At 37.2% G+C, this 19,295-nt stretch overlaps 1 protein-coding gene across 2 annotated transcripts; it reads left to right on the top strand.

Annotated features, from left to right (window-relative positions):
* The first annotated feature begins 1,042 nt into the window (after positions 1 to 1,042).
* Positions 1,043 to 10,976, top strand: zgc:152863 (uncharacterized protein LOC562658 homolog). Of its 2 annotated transcripts, none has more exons than XM_058633015.1 (5): positions 1,043 to 1,202; positions 4,854 to 4,969; positions 6,630 to 6,830; positions 8,778 to 8,922; positions 9,542 to 10,976. In XM_058633015.1, the coding sequence occupies exons 2-5, from the start codon at positions 4,867 to 4,869 to the stop codon at positions 9,873 to 9,875; spliced, it is 783 nt and encodes a 260-aa protein (XP_058488998.1). In that variant the 5' UTR covers positions 1,043 to 1,202; positions 4,854 to 4,866; the 3' UTR covers positions 9,876 to 10,976. The 2 variants fall into 2 exon arrangements, with proteins under 2 accessions (XP_058488998.1, XP_058488997.1); XM_058633014.1 differs by having other exon boundaries at positions 1,044 to 1,202; positions 9,539 to 10,976.
* The last annotated feature ends 8,319 nt before the right edge of the window (positions 10,977 to 19,295 follow it).

Genomic DNA, 19,295 nt, shown 5'->3' with positions numbered 1-19,295 from the left:
CACATATTCCTAGTGTCCAGAGGATTAATCATTACAACAGAAGTGATGACTTGACTTCTCATTCATGACTTCCTCTCTTCTCTCTCTTTCTGTGTGTGTGTGTGTGTGTGTGTGTGATCAGTGCAGCTACAGACAGCAGGTGTCCCTTCTGTATCAAAACAGAGAAACTTTTACACTGTTTCACTTGTTCACTCTGATGATGAAACATTGTTTGTCACTTTATTGTGGAAGGTAAGGGACTTATGGTGACGTACTGTGTTCAGTGAAACACAAGCAGCTGCACAGCTCTTATAGATTATTAAGGTTAAAAATTGTGTCAATTGCTTGTTTAGTATAATATAATACAGTTACCTTTAAAAAAATCTAAAAATCCTAAAGTCAATTTAAATCAACAATATCTTATCGGCATGTTCACGTCGTTCTCTCACATTTAGACATACTTTTCTAACAGGTAACTGAAGTTTGTAAACCACTCACTCTCCCACACCAAACTCCACAGAGAAAATTGGCAATTTTAACATCACAGCACACAGGAGAAGTTCATATGTGTTATTTTGTGACTCCGGTGTTTGAAATCCTTCATTCAGATTTACATCGGTGACACAAACTGACCACACGAGGCAGCAGTAGACCAGCAGCTCCTATGTCCTCAGCTAAAATCACAGATTTTCTCAATGGGGTTTGGTTCAGGAGAGTGAGCAGTTTGTAAACTTCAGTTTCCAGGCAAAAAAAAGCATATAATTAAACTAACAAAGATTTCACTAGGTCAGTCTTCTTTTAAGTGGATAAAATCGTATTTTTGTAAGCACCTCATACAGCCACATTTAAAAATACATTAACTACGCCTTTAATATAAATAATTACATAAGAATTAAGAAGATAAGAATTTGTTAAGAATATGTGTGTGTGTGTGTGTGTGTGTGTGCCAGTCTAAGAGAGAGCGAGATATTCATATGTGGGCGGGGTTTAGCGGTCACGATCAGCCAATCAGAAGCGCGGATGTCAAACCCAGCTGATCGATGAGTCACAGGAGCGTCGCCTGAAAAGCTTCCACTTGTTGCCGAGCAGCATCGGGAATCGTCGGCTGACCATCGAGTTCCGACTCGTCTGTGCTTCAGAAGCCGAGGTTTGTCCGTGAACACATCAGGAATCGCCGCAGCCTCATCAGTGCACGATCACAGCGCCGCGTTCACGGTCCTCAGGTGAGACGTGTTTTCTGTTCAAATATGATCCATTCAAACACAAACTGTGGCTGTTTTTGTTTTTATTTTAACTTCACCAGTGTCAGAGCACACAAACACGGCGATAAAACCGCGGGTCACTCTGTTTTTATCCTTTTATGTATGTAGACTAAATTTGCTGCTCCTGTATTTTTAAGTTCATAAGTAAAACGTGAGTGTGAACTGAAATTGTAAACACGGCGTTATTAGTGATCCAGTGACACTCACACTTCATAATCACACTAATGTGACAGAGGATTCTGGTGACTCTGTTGCTGAGGAACAAAGGAGCTTTCCCCCCACATTGTGTGTGTGTGTGTGTGTGTGTGTGTATATAGGTATATATACACACACTCTCTCATGGGAGAGATGGATAACATTTGTCTTATTTCAAGAGTTTATTTTCACTGTTGCCAAATCCATCCCCTAATAACTGCTTTGATTTTGAATGTTAAAAATTTCTTCTGCTTTTATTTGTAAATCACTTATATTTGCCTTTATTAAATGTTCTTGGCTAAAACAACACATTTGACCACTTAGGACTCTGGTAGATAATTGTAAATAGTAATAATGATAATAATAATAATAAAGGTAGTAGTCTTGATCATTTAAAGTGAAAATACACCTGAAACCTCGTTCAGTGTGTTTTAGTATTTTTAAATGAGTAACCTTGTGTGATGTGTTTGCTGTGACTGACCCTCAGACCTCAGGTGTCACAACTTGTCACCACCAGATATAATAAGACATGCTTCCTCATTCTCTCCAGCAGCTCTTGATTTGTGGCTGCATTTCAATTCAGTTGCATGCAACTTAAGTAATTATTTTTTTGAGGACAATTAAACACAGCAGCTCAGGAAACACATCGGCGGATGCATACAGTAGATGAGACTAAAAAATCTCTATTCCTCTATTTCTTCCAGCTCTTGAATGTAACACAGTGTGAACCAGGAGCTGTCAAAAAATTAGTATGTTTGCTCTTCCTCGTCTTTGAGCGACTGTGTTTATTAGACTTTATGACTTAATCGGCTTACAGGACGGATTAGGTTATAAAAACAAACAAACAAAACAAAACAAATGATGTCACTGAGTGACATGTATTTCAGTGGGAATATCTCATGTACACCCCGATGGTGCGCCTCTGTGATCTGCTCATTAATGCTACATCAGCATTTCCACTGTCTGCTGTGTGTGAGTTCATTGTGTACGACAACGTTCAGAGGTTTGCAAACACCAGCTCTGAACACTGTCACATTGTACTTCACCTTAGACTTAATTCAATTATATCTAATTGTGTTTGGTACATTTGCAGGTGAAATGAAACACGTTTTCTCACACGTTTCACCTGTTTGCTTCACATGAAAAGCTACAAAGAGCAAAGTTCAGAGTGGCCTCGACAGCTACTGATCAACCAGCCTGTCAGATGTGGTTCAGTGGGTGAAGGCACTCAACACCACTTACTCCCAATTCATCCAGTTTATTTACCCAGTATCAGGCGTTTTTGTGTTTGTGTTTTTTTTGTCATCAGTGCTATAGTTGTTATTTCCACACACACAACACCCCAACGTGGCTGGAAATTCACTTGTGTGTGCCAAAAAATATTTCCAGGAAACAGGCAGAGAGTATTCACAGCAGCAAACATGACTTTACAACATTTAACTACATTTAGCATTTGTTTGAATAACCACCAACACTGTTGGCACTATAGGCCTGAACAATTTAAAATAAATATCTACTTGCGATTATTTTGTCTGAAATTGTGATATCATTCACTATATGAGATTACTGTGTGATATTTGTGCAGATCTGTGAGAAACAAAGATGTTTTCTTCAGTCTGTAGAATATAATGTGTGTAGGTCAGGACAATATTTAATCTAAAAATGGTAATTTTTCACACATTTTGGCTTTAAGAAATATTGCAGCAGGCCGTATTGCGATTTTGATAAGATTTCGATTAACTGTTCAGCTCTAGTTGGCAGCTTTTCATATTTTGAGTTTTCACAATTATTCTGTGTATTCTTCCTTGTTTCCACCTAACACTACAGCACAAGTTATAATATCGCAGAGGGTCACGATGACTAAGATGCAGACGTCCCACGCAGGTTGTGGTTACAGAAGGTGTGTGTGAGACGCGGGGGAGGGGGTACTCTCCCCTGCTGCCCCTGGTATGACTGGCATCTCTCTTGACATTAAAGAAACACACACTAAATAGACCAGAGCACTGGCACGCAGACATTTTCACACACACAGAACACTCACATGGTATTTGGGTTACAAAAATCTAATCAACCAGTCACTGGTCAACAACACTTCATTGCATGCAGGAGCATCAGAGCAAAACAAGCATCAGAATGATGTAGAAACGGGATTTCAGTGACTTTGAATGTGGCATAGGTGTGGGTGCCAGACGGGCTGGTCTGTGTTTTCCGAAAAATCTCAGAATGGTCCTAAAAAGAGAAAATATTCAGTGAGCAGCAGTTCTCAGGCCAAAATGCCTTGTTGATGCCAGAGGTCAGAGGAAGATGAATAAACTGCTTTGAAATGACAGAAAGGCAACAATAACAAGAGAAACTCATTACAAGCAAGATATGCAGTAGATCATCTATAAACGCACAACACTTCAAACCTTCAGACAAATTGGCGACAGCAGCAAAACAACACACTGTTTGTCTCTCCTGACATGTTCTCTGGTGTTTTGTGTACCTAATGAAGTGGCCACTGAGCGTCCTGGCAGATGTCTGTCTTTATTGGCACTCACAGGAAGTGTGTGTGTATGTGTGTGTATGTAGGCCAAGTGTGGTGTGAGTCATTTGTAGAAAGGTTTCTCTTTCAGTGTGAAGATGCTGTCATTGGGGCTCAGCTGTAGATCTGTGGCTATTGATCAATATGATCAAAGTTGAAACAGTAACAAGTGTGAGGTGGCGGTTTCACTGCATGTCGAGTGAAAGGTTAGACACATTTAAGTCACAGTGTGTCATCAGTCATACACAACATAAGTGTGAAGTTAATGGGCCAACTTTTCTGTGATGAGCTGACGTTGCGACAAATTTCCAAATTTACTTTTCAATGCTTGATTTTACATCTTTTGGAAAGAACCAGCTTTGTGTTATTGCCTTTCTACACCACACAAAGGAAATAATTTCAGGTGAAAAATGTGTAATGATATAAGTAGGAGAAAACAAAAAACATCCAATAAAAGGACAAAAAAGTAATCATTAACGCACAGTTGCAACAAATAGTCTAAATGATAAAGTTTCTGCTGCTTTTCTTTCTTTCTTTTCCTTTCTTTTTTACATTTTAATAATGGTGTGAATAATAATTATTGAACTTTCTGTAATTATTTAGCTTGAAGGGGTCAGGGGTTAAAATGTCAGGTTTTGCTGTGTCATTTAAAATGAAGTCCTCGGTCAGTGCAGCTGCTGAGGCCAGTGGTCGTGTGGTGACCAGTCTGAATGAACACAGCAGCAGGTTTGCTTAGTCAGCCCTCTGAGGATTAAAGCAAACAAAAACAGGTTGTTCCACAGCTCTTCACTCAGCTGTCATGTCACTTTCATGTCGCATCACTCCTGATAGTGAGCGAGGTGTCACTTCTGCCTCCTGTCTGAACATACTTCATCTCTGCTGTATGTCCTCAGGAAGTCTGGTTTCATGTCGAAGTCAGTCCTGCATCCATGGCCATGTGGACACATCCGCCTGGCGTGTGGACTCCTCTTCCTCCTCCTCCTCGCCTCCTCACCGCTCCTCACTGCAGGTACGACCTCGGAGTCCACTAAACTCCTGTGTGTGTGTGTGTTTGTCTCTGTGGTTTGTAGCAGATGATTAGCATTTAACAGTTTTGACAATTCAGTAGTTTTTCCTCAGAAATATAATTTAAAAATCATCAGGAAACTGTTAAATTTTAAGTCATCGTTTTATCTGAGAACCATTTTAATCCTCACCTGAGGTTTCTGCAAGGGATTAGAACAAAGGTAATGAGGTAAATTGTGATTTATGGATATGGGCTATACAAATGAAACTGAGTTGTTAAACTAATAAAAGGTAGGGTGAGATTTTTTCTCATAGCAATGCATATTCCCTCTGCTTTTTTTGCTTTTTTTTTGTTGTGAAACCTCAGTTAAATTGATTCAATAAAAGGTAAAGATAAAAAAGAACCAGTGAGCTGAGTTCTCCTCATCTCATATTATGAATAATAATAAAACTTTTAATAGATCCTTTAAAAACAGTCACGGTTTATATACAGTAACAGTTGCAATATATGAGAAACTAAAGTCACCTAAATAACATCTCTCTAATTTATTTAGTTAGAGAGGTTTTGTAATCTCTGAAGTTTATTTGAAAATATCTTGTTCCTCTTCTAATCTGAACCACATTTTTTTTTCAACACGTTTTCTGGTGACACAGTCAGTTTGATCCATTACAGTTTTTCAAAATAAAACCATGAAACGGCTTCAATTGTGATTACTTGAATGCTTTTTTGTTTGCTCTAATGTTGTGTCAGTGCAGACTGAATTAATCTCCTGCTCTCAGATTATAATCGAAATCCACTGAAAGACTTGATGAGACTTTTCCACCTGAAGCTTCATTTAAAGACATTTTGGTGAATTTCCTGCTCCCAGCCTCACACTTACCAACCTACTCTCCATTTGCTGGTGTTTGTGGTGAAGGAGTTTGCGCGGACAGTGGAAATTACAATTGTGCAGATGTAGAGTTCTAAGGTGATGACATGGAGGAAGTGGGTACCAGCCTTGGTTTTGTCTGGCAGAGCTGCTGCATTGAGTAATCAGAGGAAGACTGTGGCAAACATTTTGACGTTTCATCATTTTGAGCAAGAAAAATGTGAACAAAAACATTGTTTGTGAAAACCTGGGCTGCAACAATGTAATACATGAGTCAATAAGTAATAAACGTAACCAGCAACTACTCTGATAGTTAATTCATCAGTTTGAGTGTGTTTTTATTCACTCAGTGTGTTTGCTTCTCCATGACAGTGAACTGAATAGATTCAGACTAAATAAGTAATTTGTGGATTTGGAAACACAGTTGACATTTTTCATTCATCAATTCATCTGGAAAATACTCATTAGTTGGAGGGTAACATTGCCTTTTGCGTCCTTTGTTACTAAACTGCTGAACTTCTTTCTGTTCCAAACTGTTGTCACACTCACTCGTCATCCATTACTCTCTCACCTTGACACTGGGTCTGTGTGTCGCTCGTCTTGCAGAGCAGTGAAACAATAACATCAGCGTTGTTACCCTTTCACTCTCAGTCAGATGTTGCCCAGTAAGTGACCATTATCTGCTGCTGATGGACACTGAGTTAAGTTTTTATTGTCCTGTTGGTGACATTTTAAACCTATGTGACTTTCAGTGCCATTGAACCTTATTTCAAACCTATCTTGTTGTTTTCACAGGGAGACTGAGCAACTGCACCCACCCTCTGGTGCCGGAACATGGAGGTTTCCGCTGTGATCCATCTCCGTGTCGAGGTTTCCCTCAGAAGAGCTCCATCCATTTCTTCTGTGAGCCTGGTTACCACATCAACAGGGCCCGTGTGTCCAGGTGTCGCCAAGGCAAGTGGCAGCCTCCGATTCCTACCTGCATCCCTATCAAAGGTAAGACTTTAGAAGACTGAACACTCTGGATTCTAACATTATACACAATATTTATGTCGCAGTATATGAGCTATGAGTGAAGTAACTGACATGAATCAACTGGTTTGGGTTCAGTTTCTTTGATCAGATACACATCATTACCTTAAGCTCTGAGAAAATAAAAAAAATCATTATTTTCATAAATTTTATGGACGAAAAAACTAAGATAAACAGTAAAGTCTATCATGGAAATAAGTGTTGCAGCCTCACATGATCCAAACTGAGCCTCTTTGATGCTGATACTGAATCAGTTTCTTAGCATTAGCCTGCAGAAATAAATAATCTATGCCCTTTCCTGCTTAGTTACTGACAACATGAAGTTTAGCAGGATCAGAACAAAAGTCAGTCCTGTGGAGCTCATTGTTCCAGTAGTTCACTTCCCTCTCATGGTCCCACTGCTCTCCTGTCTGAAGTTTGGATTAAAACCTCCTGCAAAGATGACACAAGTCAGATTTCCCAGTTGCAGCAGCAGTGGCAGCAGCAGCGGCAGCAGCAGCAGCAGCAGCAGCAGCAGTAGTGAGCGCCCCAACATTCCTCAGCGATTACTTCAGTTTATAATCTACTTGTGATTCATCCGCGTGGTGATTCAGACAAGTTAAAGGAGGATTACTCACTTTATGACAGTTCCTTCTTGTTTCAAGTTGAACAGACAGCATGATTTAGCTCCATTCCGGATGTTTATATTTTAATTATATTTTTTGTTGTGCTCATATTAATGACCCACAGCTTCACCACTGCAGTCAATTCAGAGTTTTAATCCCTGAGGCACTGAGAGTGAAGCATCAGACGGTGTCATCACAGCACTAATAAACCATTGATAACCAAACACTCATAAAATGAGGCCCGATCCCTCTATAATATTCTCAACAGTTTATCTTTTGACCTACTTACAGAGATGCTCAGACTCTGCAGGAGAACAAGAAGCTTAACAGTTTCCTTAGTCCTGGTTACCACTCACTCACTGTTGTGACAGGAAGTCAGAGTGCAGAAAGAGGAAGTGGGCCGAGCCACCATAATAACCATTAAACATTTCCTCTGTGACAAATGTGTCAGAGCCTCATGGAAAACCACTCTTATATTGTCATGGGTACAGAGAGACCACATAATCTGTCTAAAATAAATGTATCTTCCTGTCATAGATCTCATATTAGATAATCTCTTGATCACCTTTACCACAGAATAGTTGGGTTTTCCCACAGTTGGACAAGAAAGGTAATCATTTAACTTGTTTTATAGCTTCAGCTTCTCATTGACAGCATTGTTTTTAAAAGTAACATAAATTAACCTACAACAAACACTGTGGTTCTGGGAGCATATCTTCCTTTTAAGAAGACCAACCAAACCCCCCCCAAAAAAATATTCTATTCTGTCTGTAAATATTCTGTAAATATTCAGTCTAAACAAAATTATAAAAAGAAAAAAACAAAAAAAAGTTTTACATTTGTGAAGCTGCATCCAACACAAACATTTGTTTTTTTTGCTTGATAAATGACATAAACAGTCATTCTCTGACCAGTATTGTTGATAGTGGTTTAAGGATCCAGTATGTAACATTTATTGGGTTTAATATACCACTGATAAATATGTTAAAAAAAAAAATTGTGCTTTAACGAAGTCCACCATTTTGTGCCGTCATGTTTTATACACCGGCGTTTTTTAAAGTGGAAGCTTAATAAGCTCCACCCACTAAAACCCAATAAATAAACCATTAATGAAGATGATGGAAAAGGCAGCAGGAATAGTTCTTTTCTACGAATGGAAAATGGAGGATGTGTGGACAAGTCACTAAATCTTACACACTGGACCTTTTAATGATGTGTGTCCACCATCATTTCATCCAAAAGGTTTTGAAATGTGTCTTCTGATTGTCTCAGTTCCCCACAATCTGACTAGTGTCTCTTTCCTCAGAAGGTCCCAACATGAACCCTGATGACAGATCAAACGACTCGATGCCCAGCATGGCTACCACCGCGGTGGGCGTGTCCATCTTCTTGCTCACCACCACGGCCTGCCTGGTTGCCAAGTCCCGCCTCTATCCCTGTCAATCGCACAAGTAAGAAGATTATTTACTATAGACACTGGTGAACGTTTAAGAAAATAAAGAGATAATATGTAACATTTTAGCATTCAAATATCATAAAATGACAAAACAAATGTATTTTTTTGCATAGTGTGCTTACATTAGCCAAAACATTTACAACACTATTTAAATTTATAGAAATCAATTTGATTTATTTAAGTTAGCAGGCCACTATTGACCATGAAGACTTAGCAGAACTTTATTTAACAACATGAACAGCACTTACCTCTGTCTCCACCGTGCAACCACATTTGTACACTACCATTTATGACAGTCATAAGGGTTAGGGTTAACTTGAAACATCAGAGTGAGGATGGAAATACCAACTACTCATTGGCCAGCGTGTTGTCATTTTATTGTGTGTATTTGTCACTAATGGATCACAACTACTCGTTTTCATTTGCTGTGCATTCTGCCACTGAATCACCTCAAACACAACGATTCCCATGACTCTACACAGCAAACTGACTCTTTTTGATTGAGAAAGTGAAACAGTTCAGTTGTAAACTTTAAACGAGGTTAAAGGTCAAGAGCTTCTTCACCTGTGGCTACAACACACACTGAGACTCTCTGTCTCTCTCTCTTCCAGCAGCCGTCGATCCTCTGACCAACTTGACCTGATGGTGGACGGACTTCCTGTCTCTCTTCCATCCTACGAGGAGGCGATGTATGGCAGCTGGGGACAGCGTCTTCCGGCCTGCTCAGCACCAGGACCCACCCAGCTCCTTTTGGCTCAGGAGGCTCCCGTGTGCCACCAGCTGTCCCGCTGCAACCAGTCGGACAACAGCCACCGCCCCCTGCTGTCCTCCCAAAGCCCTGACAACCCCCCGCCCCCTTATGAGGAGGTGCAGTCATCGCGTCTCAGAGACAGGACGAGTGATGGGGACGTGCGGCAGCTACATGTTGCCGAGGACAAAGACACTTGATTGACTGACTGTCTGGTTCATTTGTGACTACACTTCGAGCACACGGCCTGCAGCTGTGAAACAGTGAAAGCATGATTTTGATTGACAGCTAAGTGGTGCTGTGTTTACAATGCACATGATGGCTTATAGCATAAAAACACAGAACATGGACATGACTGCAGACTCCTGTGCTGCCTGCACTTTCCCTGGTTGGCTGTAGCTCATCAGGATTAGGACACTTGTGTCCTGTCACATGCTATTTTAGATGAAGCTGATAAGCTGTGATTGGCCCGAGGTCAGGTCACAAAGGCCCAACTAAAGAGGACTGAGGTGCATTAATTAATTAAATGTTGATTGTATAGTATTAATTGCTTGTACAGCACGAGGAGGGAGTTTATGTGCACATGTGTCTCTGCTGTCAGGTGAAAAGCTTATATCCAGAGTCTCATCTCTCAGGAGTAAAACTGCCTTGTTTTTATTGTGATGACACAAATAATGTTTTTAAAAAGATCCTTCATTTTAAATGAAAAAAAAATTATAAAAAGTATGAGGTTTTTCACACAAGTGTGTGTGTGTGTGTGTGTGTGTGTTTTTGTGTGTGCGTGTTTTCAGTGTTGTTCTGAAGACATCATATATCCCTCCCGTCAGTGACGGGGTTGATTGAGGCTTCCTTCATGAAGTCACTTTTGCGCTGTTATAGAAACCATTGTTTCCATGGCAACCGGCTCTGTTCCATCTCTGTTTGAAACTCTTGTGCAGTCGCATTTCTGGTCTTGGCTTGCTCATATTGTTGACTTGAGGCCAGTGCGGTACAGAGACACTGAGGGGTGTACAGCAGGCATATTTGCAGGGATGTGAAATATAATTGGAAACTAAACCAAATGAACTAAAAACAAACCAACAAAAAGTACACATTTAATAATAAAAGTGAAACTGACTCTGATTAGTGACCAAATTCTCTCTCACCTCACTGGCTCCCACTCTGTGACTCAGCTGAATGAATGTATCTTATGTTTTGCTAAAGAATATTAAGTATTATATGATTGTAATATTTACAGTTATTAATTGTACATTGTAATATTGCACAGAACTGTATGATGAATAAATGTTAATGAATGTTTATTTCTTTGTAGTCTTGACCTCATTTGGGAATTAACTGAATTTAATGTGTGAGGGCAGAGTGAAAATATTCTGGGATTTTGTTTGTTTTCGTTTGTTTAGTTTTTTGGTATCAGCCTGCTCTATAGGAGAACAGTTGGAGATCATTTTAGCACAGTTCAGATGAATAATAACAAGCTACATAGAAATGAATTAGTGTCATTAAAATAATGATTTAATGTTAGAAACAAACAGCTGCAGCAAAAACAGACTGACGCCAATACATTTTCTTTCCATATACCGTATATATATATCTTTTTAAAGAAAGTTATTAGCTATTCACCTCAGTATGAAAACGCACACACAGACATTAGCAATAATTTGAACCGTTGTTTTACTCTGTGGTGATAGAGAAATGCTGGATAACCTCATGTTAATATGGGAAATAATGTTTTATACACAGACTCTTTACCTCCAACAAATGCTGCACATCCCTTCCTGTGCAGTACAATTTTAATTCAAACATCCCTCCATTTGGGTTTGGGATGTATGAGGTCTTTTCCTGAGGGTTAAAGGTCAGGCTTGTGTCTCACTGTGAATCCTGGGTCTGTGTGAGGGCCCATATCCAGTTAGATCAGAAGGAGAAGTTGGGCTGGACTCGCTGATTGTCAGGAAATAAAAAGGAGAAGTGTCACTTCTGTTTACTGTAAACGGTCAGCTGAGGTTACACTCAGCTGAATGAATGAATGAATGAATGAATGAATGAATGACCACAAGTCATTGATTATGAAACTTGGAAAGAACATTTTCTGAAGAAATGTACTTATTCACACTTTTTAGGAAATTTTCTGTCGTAAACACTGACTTTGTTAGCACCAGTAGTCCTCATGGAGACTGAAACCTGGTCCTGATGAGGCAGAAACTAAACCTCTTCAAAAGAGCAGGTTAAGTTTAGGGCTGTGATCTGAATTGTAGTTTAGGCATGAACTAATTATGGTTAAAGTTGGGGATGTGCGCACCGAGCATCCACAGAGGCGAAGCTGATCACCTCTGACAACATCGCTGCTAAACTATAAATACGTCATACCTTAATACACAAACCACATTTTTTGATTCTAAATGACTAATTTCTCGCCTCAAATGATGTTAAAACTGCGTTCACAGAAAAATATTTATATTTATTTATATTTGTTTTCTCTGTTGCTATATTTTTCGGCGAAATGCATTCTGGGATACATGGCTTTCCCAAGTATGCTCAAGTCACCACCTTGATGCATAATTGGTAAAACGGGCGGAGCGAGAACAAATCTGGGTATGAGAACTGTACTCACTGCTCACGTACTTGAGAATTGGAACAGAGCTTGGACTGAGGCTGATTACGTTTCACAAGTACGGATAAGAATGAATAATGAAAAAACATTTTGAACGACAGTACAAAAAATGTGTACTTTTTGTCACATTTTGAATGAAATACTGAACTATGACTTTTTTTCACTTTTTGGACGACATACTAACCTTTGACATTTTTGTCCCTTTTTGGATGAAATACTAACCTATGATATTGTTGTCCCTTTTTGGATGGCATATTAACTATGACTTTTTTGTCAAAATTTGGACCACATACTAAAAAATTACTATTTGGTCAAAATTTGGACCACATACTAAAGCAGGACTTTTGTGTCAAAATTTGGACCACATACCGTATTGACTTTTGTGTCAAAATTTGGACCACATACTAAAGTAATACTTTTTTGTCAAAATTTGGACAACATACTAACAATGACTTTTTTTTCACTTTTTGGACGACATACTAACCTATGACTTTTTTTGTCAGTTTTTGGACAACATACTAAAGTGTGACCTTTTTTGTCAAAATTTGGACGACATACTAAAGTATGACTTTTTTTGTCAGAATGTGGACGACATACTAAACTATGATTTTTGTGTCAAAATTTGGACAACATACTAAAGTATGACTTTTTTGTCAAAATTGGGAGACATACTAAAGTATGACTTTTTTGTCAGAATTTGGACCACATACAAAAGTATGACTTTTTTTGTAAAAATTTGGACCACATACTAAAGTATGACCTTTTTGTCAAAATTTGGACCACATACTAAAGTCTGACTTTTGTCTCAAAATTTGGACAACATACTAAAGTATGACTTTTGTCTCAAAATTTTGATGACATACTAAAGTATGACTTTTGTCTCAAAGTTTTGACGACATACTAAAGTATGACTTTTTTGTCCAAATTTGGACCACATACTAAAGTATGACTTTTTTGTCAGAATTTGGACCACATACTAAAGTAAGACTTTTGTGTCAGAATTTGGACCACATACTAAAGTATGACCTTTTTATCAAAATTTGGACCACATACTAAAGTATGACTTTTTTGTCAAAATTGGACGACATACTAAAGTATGACTTTTTTGTCAAAATTTGGACCACATACTAAAGTATGACTTTTGTGCCAGAATTTGGACCACATACTAAAGTATGACCTTTTTATCAAAATTTGGACCACTTACTAAAGTATGACCTTTTTATCAAAATTTGGACCACATACTAAAGTATGACTTTTGTCTCAAAATTTGGACCACATACTAAAGTATGACCTCTTTGTCAAAATTTGGACCACATACAAAAGTATGACTTTTTTTGTCAAAATTTGGAACACATACTAAAGTATGACCTTTTTGTCAAAATTTGGACCACATACTAAAGTCTGACTTTTGTCTCAAAATTTGGACAACATACAAAAGTATGACTTTTTTTGTAAAAATTTGGACCACATACTAAAGTATGACTTTTGTCTCAAAATTTGGACCACATACTAAAGTATGACTTTTGTCTCAAAATTTTGATGACATACTAAAGTATGACCTTTTTATCAAAATTGGACCACATACTAAAGTATGACTTTTTTTTTCAAAATTTGGACCACATACTAACCAATGACATTTTTGTCAAAATTTGGACCACATACAAAAGTATGACTTTTTTTGTAAAAATTTGGACCACATACTAAAGTATGACCTTTTTGTCAAAATTTGGACCACATACTAAAGTATGACTTTTTTTGTCAAAATTTGGACCACATACTAAAGTATGACTTTTTTGTCAAAATTTGGAACACATACTAAAGTATGACCTCTTTGTCAAAATTTGGACCACATACTAAAGTATGACCTTTTTGTCAAAATTTGGACCACATACTAAAGTATGACTTTTTTGTCAAAATTTGGACCACATACTAAAGTATGACATTTTTTTTCAAAATTTGGACCACATACTAAAGTATGACTTTTGTGTCAGAATTTGGACCACATACTAAAGTATGACCTTTTTGTCAAAATTTGGACCACATACTAACCAATAACATTTTTGTCAAAATTTGGACGAGATACTAACCAATGACATTTTTGTCAACATTTGGACCACATACAAAAGTATGACTTTTTTTGTAAAAATTTGGACCACATACTAAAGTATGACCTCTTTGTAAAAATTTGGACCACATACTAAAGTATGACCTTTTTGTCAAAATTTGGACCACATACTAAAGTCTGACTTTTGTCTCAAAATTTGGACAACATACTAAAGTATGACCTTTTTGTCAAAATTTGGACCACATACTAAAGTATGACCTCTTTGTCAAAATTTGGACCACATACTAAAGTATGACCTTTTTGTCAAAATTTGGACCACATATTAAAGTATGACCTTTTTGTCAAAATTTGGACAACATACTAACCAATAACATTTTGGTCAAAATTTGGACGACATACTAACCAATGACATTTTTGTCAAAATTTGGACCACATACAAAAGTATGACTTTTTTTGTAAAAATTTGGACCACATACTAAAGTCTGACTTTTGTCTCACAATTTGGACAACATACTAAAGTATGACCTTTTTATCAAAATTGGACCACATACTAAAGTATGACTTTTTTTTTCAAAATTTGGACCACATACTAACCAATGACATTTTTGTCAAAATTTGGACCACATACAAAAGTATGACTTTTTTTGTAAACGTTTGGACCACATACTAAAGTATGACCTTTTTGTCAAAATTTGGACCACATACTAAAGTCTGACTTTTGTCTCAAAATTTGGACAACATACTAAAGTATGACTTTTTTGTCAAAATTTGGACCACATACTAAAGTATGACCTCTTTGTCAAAATTTGGACCACATACTAAAGTATGACCTTTTTGTCAAAATTTGGACCACATACTAAAGTATGACCTTTTTGTCAAAATTTGGACCACATACTAAAGTATGACTTTTTTTGTCAAAATTTGGACCACATACTAAAGTATGACTTTTTTGTCAAAATTTGGAACACATACTAAAGTATGACCTCTTTGTCAAAATTTGGACCACATACTAAAGTATGACCTTTTTGTCAAAATTTGGACCACATACTAAAGTATGACTTTTTTGTCAAAATTTGGACCACATACTAAAGTATGACATTTTTTTTCAAAATTTGGACCACATACTAAAGTATGACTTTTGTGTCAGAATTTGGACCACATACTAAAGTATGACCTTTTTGTCAAAATTTGGACCACATACTAAAGTATGACCTTTTTGTAAAAATTTGGACCACATACTAAAGTATGACTTTTTTTGTCAAAATTTGGACCACATACTAAAGTATGACCTTTTTGTCAAAATTTGGACAACATACTAACCAATAACATTTTGGTCAAAATTTGGACGACATACTAAAGTATGACTTTTTTGTCAAAATTTGGAACACATACTAAAGTATGACCTCTTTGTCAAAATTTGGACCACATACTAAAGTATGACCTTTTTGTCAAAATTTGGACCACATACTAAAGTATGACCTCTTTGTCAAAATTTGGACCACATACTAAAGTATGACCTTTTTGTCAAAATTTGGACCACATATTAAAGTATGACCTTTTTGTCAAAATTTGGACAACATACTAACCAATAACATTTTGGTCAAAATTTGGACGACATACTAACCAATGACATTTTTGTCAAAATTTGGACCACATACAAAAGTATGACTTTTTTTGTCAAAATTTGGACCACATACTGAAGTCTGACTTTTGTCTTAAAATTTGGACAACATACTAAAGTATGACTTTTTTGTCAAAATGTGGACCACATACTAAAGTATGACTTTTTTGTCAAAACTGTACGACATACTAAAGTATGACTTTTGTCTCAAAATTTGGACCACATACTAAAGTATGACTTTTGTCTCAAAGTTTTGACGACGTACTAAAGTATGACTTTTTTGTCAAAATTTTGGCCACATACTAAAGTCTGACTTTTTTGTCAAAATTTGGACCACATACTAAAGTATGACTTTTGTGTCAGAATTTGGACCACATACTAAAGATGACCTTTTTATCAAAATTTGGACCACATACTAAAGTATGACTTTTGTCTCAAAATTTGGACGACCTACTAAAGTATGACTTTTTTGTCAAAATCGGACGACATACTAAAGTATGACTTTTTTGTCAAAATTGGACGACATACTAAAGTATGACTTTTTTGTCAAAATTGGACGACATACTAAAGTATGACTTTTTTGTCCAAATTTGGACCACATACTAAAGTATGACTTTTGTGTCAGAATTTGGACCACATACTAAAGTATGACCTTTTTATCAAAATTTGGACCACATACTAAAGTATGACTTTTGTCTCAAAATTTGGACCACATACTAAAGTATGACTTTTTTTGTAAAAATTTGGACCACATACCAAAGTATGACCTTTTTGTCAAAATTTGGACCACATACTAAAGTCTGACTTTTGTCTCAAAATTTGGACAACATACTAAAGTATGACCTTTTTGTCAAAATTTGGACCACATACTAAAGTATGACCTTTTTGTCAAAATTTGGACCACATACTAAAGTATGACCTTTTTGTAAAAATTTGGACCACATACTAAAGTATGACTTTTTTTGTCAAAATTTGGACCACATACTAAAGTCTGACTTTTGTCTCAAAATTTGGACAACATACTAAAGTATGACCTTTTTGTCAAAATTTGGACCACATACTAAAGTATGACCTTTTTGTCAAAATTTGGACCACATACTAAAGTATGACCTTTTTGTAAAAATTTGGACCACATACTAAAGTATGACTTTTTTTGTCACAATTTGGACCATATACTAAAGTATCATTTTTTTCTGTAAAATTTTGGATGAAATACTAACCTATGAAATTTTTTAAATTTTTCGGACAACATACTAACCTGTGACTTTTTACAAAATTTGGACTAAATTTGGACTGAACTATGACATTTTTGTCAAAATTTTAACAACATACTAAACTATGACTTTATTTTCAAAATTTTGACAACATACTAAACTATGATTTTTTGTCACATTTTGAACAACATATTAACCGAGACCTTTTTTTCCTCATTTTGCGCGACATACTAACCATGACTTTTTTGTCTCATTTTGGACGATGTACTAAACGATGAGTCATTTCTCAGCCCGCTTTATGTCATCAGGAGCCATTTACTGCTGGTGTGTCACAGACAGGAAGTCACGTTAAGTCACTGGGTACAAAAAGCAAACACTAAGTTACTCAAGGAGATGGAGAGGAAAGACACGGACACCCTCACACTGTCTACAGAGAGAATGTGCAAACAGTGAGTGAGCAAGTGAGTTTACACAAACATCCTCACATAAACCTTTCCGTGATTTCCATCTTTGAGGTCTGGATCCTTTAAAGGGCAACAGTGTGAATATGACGGGTCATGAAGATTATAAATGAGGGCAAAATAAAACTTTATAACATGTAGCTCTGGTACAGCAATTTGTTTAAATTTTCTATGTGACTTTTAAACAAGAATCTTTTTGGTTTTTGATGGTAAGGGGTCACCAGTAAGACAAAAACAGTAAAATCTTAAGATAAACTCATTATTAAATTAACAAATAATTGAAAATATCTGATAAAACCTCTGACATGAACAGCTGAACATTTACGTTTTAATACAATTGTAAGTAAATAAGCATGTTTGATTAATACTGGACTTAAATGTTCAGTGTCCTCTGAGATACATTCTGTAGTAGAAAAGTATTTGCGTAAAAGTTTACTTTTCACCAGTGACCGTTTACTAGAATCGTTTCTTTCTTTCTATTGTTATTTCTAGTCCTACTAAAATATCTGTCAAAATAAAAGCTGAATTCCTGTGTTTCTAAATCCCGGCAGCCTGTACACTGGTGGTGTCATGATGCCACAGTTTGAAGTTCTTGGGCCGATGGTCGTTCAGTGGTAGTGCGAGTCGTCTTTCAACTTGAAGGCCGTTGGGTCCATATTCCCCACTTGGTTTGATTCCTAGGGGAAGACGCTAAAGCCCACGTTTCTCCTGATAACTGTGCCGGCAGCGTGTGAATGTGTATGAAAGATGAGAAAAAGTGCTGCACATATAGATGCGCTGTATAAAAGTGAGGGTGAATGGGTATGAATGGGTGAATGGCAAAACTGTAGTGTAAAGCAGCTTTGTTTTACAAGACTAGAAAAGCAGTACATAAATACAGACCATTTATCAAAGTTAAAAGCCAACTGCTTTAATATTTTACATTTACTGATGAGCTTCTGCATTTTTTTTTACACACAGACCACAAAACTGCTTCTGCTTCAGCAGCTTTAATTAGTTTAAGAATGCAAACAGGATAACAATTAAAAACAAGCGGTAATTGACGGGTTCGAGCTTGACGGCTCGCGAGTCCCCGTGCGTCCACGTCGCAGCGCGAGTCCTCTTCCTCATCTTCCGTTCATTCACCGCTTGTGGTACTGGTTATTTTCAGCTGCATCCCCACGCAATGTCAGGCGTGTCCTTTTAAAATGGCCGTCTTCCTGTTGGGTTTAAGGCGTGTCCGTAAACGTGTTTAGGGAAGGTACCTTGACTTACATAACAAGTTTCGTGTGGATCGGAGAATGTCAGACTTTACTTCCTGTTTCGGGAGTTGTACTTCCTGTAAGGAGGTCATCCTTTACAGACATGTTCAGGGCGGGTCTGAGGTCTGAGGTCTAACAGTGTGATTTCGTCTGTAAGTTGTTATTTTTGTGAAAAACAACTGATGGTATCAGAATTGAAGCTGAATTTTAGAAATAACTAGTTATTTTTGTGATAGAACATCTGATGGTATAAGAATTTAGGGTGCATTTTCTCTTTTTTCCCTCTATTACTTTTTCTCTCTTCCCATTTTCCCTGTTTTTTTTTTCCTTGGCCCCTCTTGCAGTACCTTTTGCCCCATCTTTCCCTTTCAGAGCAGCATGAGAAACTGTAAATGTTAGATTTGATAGAT

The sequence above is a fragment of the Solea solea genome, chromosome 7 (assembly GCF_958295425.1).
Source record: "Solea solea chromosome 7, fSolSol10.1, whole genome shotgun sequence".
Classification (NCBI taxonomy): domain Eukaryota; kingdom Metazoa; phylum Chordata; class Actinopteri; order Pleuronectiformes; family Soleidae; genus Solea; species Solea solea.
This window is presented reverse-complemented; position numbering and strand designations above follow the sequence as displayed.

What these genes read in the sequence shown, in the direction of transcription:
- zgc:152863 (XM_058633014.1), top strand. Translation starts at nt 4,867, where the DNA reads ATGTCGAAGTCAGTCCTGCATCCATGGCCATGTGGACACATCCGCCTG. An exon ending in TACCTGCATCCCTATCAAAG is followed by an intron (nt 6,831 to 8,777) that starts GTAAGACTTTAG and finishes CTCTTTCCTCAG; the next exon opens with AAGGTCCCAACATGAACCCT. An exon ending in TATCCCTGTCAATCGCACAA is followed by an intron (nt 8,923 to 9,538) that starts GTAAGAAGATTA and finishes TCTCTCTTCCAG; the next exon opens with CAGCCGTCGATCCTCTGACC.